The 4,851-nt window shown below is 43.9% G+C and overlaps 1 protein-coding gene across 1 annotated transcript; it reads right to left on the reverse strand.

Moving 5' to 3' along the window:
* UQCC6 (ubiquinol-cytochrome c reductase complex assembly factor 6) lies at positions 1-4,568 on the reverse strand (the record flags this gene model as incomplete). The annotated part of the gene is made up of 2 exons (XM_079715986.1): positions 1-451; positions 4,461-4,568. 2 exons carry the CDS (start codon positions 4,566-4,568, stop codon positions 344-346), a joined length of 216 nt encoding a protein of 71 aa, XP_079572112.1. The 3' UTR covers positions 1-343.
* Positions 4,569-4,851: the final 283 nt, after the last annotated feature.

The raw sequence follows: 4,851 nt of genomic DNA on the forward strand, positions 1-4,851 counted from the left end.
TGGTCAATGTCACTTTTATTATAGTTAATTTATAATTCCCATTTGCCGTTATAGTCAAGCTTATTCAGAGAAATAAACCAGAATTATAAGGGTAGGAGACACTGCAAATATGTTCTCTCACATGATATTTAAGACTAGGTATCTATCAAACCACATCATAGGAGCTGATGATATAAGCTTTGGCAGTTTTCAAGAAACACTAGTCAAACCATAACTAAATCTCAATGCATCAGTTAACATCTGCTGAGCACTTCCTCTGCAGTTAGCATTGTATTAGTGCTTAAACACAAGTAGTTTGACTCAGTAAATTCTAAAAATACATATTTAACTCTCATAATATTATTCACAGAGTTCTTGGCAGAGATGAATTTTGAGGTTCATCTTGTCTCTCTTTCAGTCCCAAAAGCTCTGTTTTGAGTTCTCCAGGCTTTGGTGGAATTTCAGGTATTGTCTATAAAAAACAAAAATAAAAACAAACAAAATATATAGATACCAATGCTTTCTAAGGCTGTAATTAAATGTAACCTGAAAAACATCAAAGAAAGTAAAAAGTAAAAAAGAACAAAAAGCCCCCAGCTACTCAATGATAAATCTTTATTATGAGAACCTGCAGTTGATCTATGTCACTTTCTAGCCCTCTATTTACATGACTCTATCATCTGGGCTACGTCTTAAGTACTAAAGGACTCACAGAGGGAAAGTTTGCATCAGTTATCGATTGACAGATCACGAATCTGAACAAGGCTTTCCACACTGGGAAATTCATTCCTGCACTACTTACTGACCTCTCTACCATGTGCCTGGCACAGAAAACAGATACTAGGAATTAATTCATTTATTCAAAAACAGTAAGTGCCTATTATGCACAAAGCATAAAGCAGTAGGCAAAAAAAATACAAAACTGCCTTCAAGAAAGGTGATTTGGGGGACTTCCCTGCTGGTCCAGTGGTTAAGACTCCACGCTCCCAATGTAGGGGGCCCGGTTCGATCCCTGGTCAGGGAACTAGCTCCCGCATGCCGCAACTAAGAGTTCACATGCTGCAACTGATCCCGCGTGCCACAACTAAGACCCAGCGCAGCCAAATAAATAAATAAATATATTTTTTAAAAAGGTGATTTTGTTTTATTTAACTTGTAACAGCTTTAGTGAGATATAATTCACACACCATACTATTCACCTATTTAAATACTCAATGGCTTTTGGTATATTCACAAAGTTGCACATCCGTCACTATAATAAATTTTAGAACATTTTCATCACCCCAAAATGCAACCCAAACCCATTAGCAGTGGCTGCCATTTCCACACACCACCACCACCACCACCAGCAAGCCATTGCCCCATCTCTACAGACTTGCCTCTTCTGGACATTTCATATAAATGATATCAGACAACATGTGGTCTTTTGTGACTAGTTTCTTTCACTCAGCATGTTTCCAAGGTTCATCGGTGTTGTCACATATATCAATACTTCATGCCCTTTTAGGAGCAAATAATATTCCACTATAAGGATATACCGGGGAATTCCCTGGAGGTCCAGGGGTTAAGACTCCACACTTCCACTGCAGGGGGCACGGGTTTGACCCCTGGTCAGGGAACTAAGATCCCACATGCCATGCGGTGCGGCCAAAAAATTTTTAAAAATAAAAGGATATAAATACCATCGATTTATCCACTCACCAGATGATGGATATTTATTTGTATTGTTTCCACTTTTTGGCTAAAATGACAATTCAACTTTGATTTATAAAAAGGTAGCACTTCTTATTTATACACTAAATATATAACCAATTTTTAAGAGTAAAGTGATTTTGGCATCAAAAGTTAGCAATGTCAGCAGAGGTTCTAAATAGCAGTTTGTGTGCGTATGGGTGTGTCTGGACACAACCAAAAATGAATGCTGTAAAATGAGTCCACAGACTGTGTCTTTTGACCTTCTATGCCTCCAATAGTAAACAGATTATAAATTAAGAAAACCAGAACAAGTACAAGTAATGCAAGAGTAAAAGGAAATGCAAAAGGGAAGCGCGAGCAGAAAGCACTCTCTATTCCAGGACGGAGCACCCGCCCTGAGTCTTTGCCTCCTCTTCTGTTTTGATGAGCTGGGCTGGACGGCGAGGAAAAGGTGCCCTTAAAGCTTCTCCCTTAAGACAGCACTGAGCACAAGCCCTAGGCAGCCCTTCCAGTCTCCTCTGCTCTAGAATCCACCCAGACCTCTAGCTGCAGAGACTGAAAGACTCCTGCAAAGGCTGGTGGCGGTTACAATAGTGACTGTAATTGCTGGAACAATACCAACAGACATAGGTAAAGTACATAAATTCCTTAAATATTAGTAAAGCCAACAGCTTCCTACACACAGCCAGCCCCGGCCTACAAGTCCCTACAGAGGTGCCCCAATGCCAATGTCACCAACCAATCAGGATGAGGTGGCCTGAGACACTTCAGTATGCCCCTTCTAGAGATTCTGGTTTCATGCTGCCACATCCCAAGGTCCAGGTAGCTGCTGGTAACAACGCTTGCATGTTCTGGCTTAAGAGATGGGTGAATGAAAGGGCAAATTTCCCAGGGTCAAATCACAGGCATTCCTCCCTTTGTAAAGCCTGTCTGATGTCTATTCCTGCACAAGCTAGAGACAAAACTGCATTTCTGTGTAAGGTTCTAACCCCTTTCTGTCCCCACTAAGTATCCTTGATGCCTCCGTAGAATTCAAAAGAAGCAGTCTAAAGTGGTAAGAAAGAGCTACTGCAGCATTGTTTGTACAAAAACTAGATACCAGCTAAACGTCAATAGGGAATTGAGTAAATAATATACGGAAGGGCTTCCCTGGTGGCACAGTGGTTGAGAGTCCGCCTGCCGATGCAGGGGACACGGGTTCGTGCCCCGGTCTGGGAGGATCCCACATACCGCGGAGCGGCTGGGCCCATGAGCCATGGCCGCTGGGCCTGCGCGTCCGGAGCCTGTGCTCCGCAATGGGAGAAGCCACAACAGTGAGAGGCCCGCGTACCGCAAAAAAATAAAAAAATAAATAATAATAATAATAATATACGGAATATCTATAGTATGAAATACTATTCAGTGGCCAGAAAGAAAAAAGGCTATAAGTAAATCTATTCATACAGACATTAACCAAAACAAGCAAGCCGCAGAGAAATGTGTATATGAATTTCTATTTACATGGGGAAAAACACCCCATAAACTCTATGTATGTGTGTGTGTGTATTCAACAACAGTAAAAAGTCTGAAAGGATATACCAACCAACAAATGGTAGTTACCTTGGGGAGCAGATTGGATAAAGGAGGTTATCAGCGGGGGGATTTTCACTTCTTACTCTACATGCTTGAATTCAATTGGAAAACTCCAAGGGTGTTGTATTATTTCATTAACAGGTTCAAAAAAGAGAAACACTGAACAGAAAGCTTGGGCTTCAAATCGTCATTAAGCTACGCGACTTCGGGAAATCACCTTCACTCTGCTGAACCTCAGTTTCCTCTTCCGAAAACCAGAATAAACACCTCCAAAACTGTAGTGCTAATTCACTGAAATTAGAAACCAACGAACGGTTGGTTCTCTGTGTTACCTGTCCAGAGTCCAGGCAGAAATGACTGCTCCCTGCACTGTGCTCCACTCTATTCACGCCCACAGCATAACACGGAGCACACTCTTGGAATTATTTGCACTGTACTTCCTTGCCTCCACCTCCCCAAGACCATAACTCCTCAAAAGTACCTCTAATTCTCAGTTCTACTTCCGGGAATGCTTTTTAAAATTAATTAAAATTCCTCCCTCCTTTGAATGCGTATATTCACTCCTTCCTCATTCGACAAATATGTATTAAGCATCTACTATCAATACATTCTACGGCCTTTTCTAGGTGACTGAGACACAAGAGCAAACCAGACAGGCACAGTCCCTTCCTGGAGATTACATTCTAGTGGAGGAAACAAAGAACAAGTAAAAAGACAAAGGCATAAAATAATTGCAAATGGCGACAAGTGCTCTATCAGAAACGAAGGACTGAGACAGAATGGCAGAGGAGGAATCCTTTGGGGGATGTACAAAGAACCCTCATTGCCAGAGGAGATATTTGAGCAGAGACTTGACGTTTTGAAGAAGTAAACCAAGCCAATATCTGGGAGAAAAGCATTGCAAGAAGAGAAGCAGCATGGCCCTGAGCTTGGGACAGGCTTGACGACTTTAAGAAACAGCAAGGAAGTCGGTGTGCTGCAAGAGAGGGAACAAAGAAGAAACACTAGAAGATACGGCCAGTGGCAGACAGGTGCCAGACCGTGTAAAACTTCAAGACTGTGTAAGAGCAGGCCATGTATTGCTCTAACGGCAATGAGATGCCACCACAAGGTTTTAGGTCCCGGGCAGACGTTCTCCTAATTTCAAGATCACTTTTGCTGCTGTGAAAATGAAGTGGTCCAGGAGCGACGTGCGGGGACCCTCCTGCACTTACCAGGTCCGGCCGGTAGTACCGGTGCACCACCTCCGCGCCGGCGCACATGGCCAGGAGGCTGGCGGCGAACATTTTCAGGTAGGACGTCCAGGACACGCCCGCGGGCATGGTCGGCGGGCTTAAGGGGGAGGGAAAGCGTGCGATGTTAGAACGTTCCCAGGTCCCCACTAAGCCGTGGGGGTAAACAAGCCCCACTGCAACGCAGGGGCGGAGTCAAAACACTTGGGTCCTCAACCATGAAACGAGGGCGCTGAGCGCACGAACGCCCCCTGGAGGCGGAAGACCAGAAGGCCGCGGGTTCTTAGTTGGGGTGCCGGGACTTCGGAGTTCAAAGGCAGCTCTAGCGGAGCGAGCGGAAGGTCGCACCCAAAGGTTTCCCGCGGGGCCCAGC

The sequence above is a fragment of the Hyperoodon ampullatus genome (genome assembly GCF_949752795.1).
Source record: "Hyperoodon ampullatus genome assembly, chromosome: 11".
Classification (NCBI taxonomy): Eukaryota; Metazoa; Chordata; class Mammalia; order Artiodactyla; family Ziphiidae; genus Hyperoodon; species Hyperoodon ampullatus.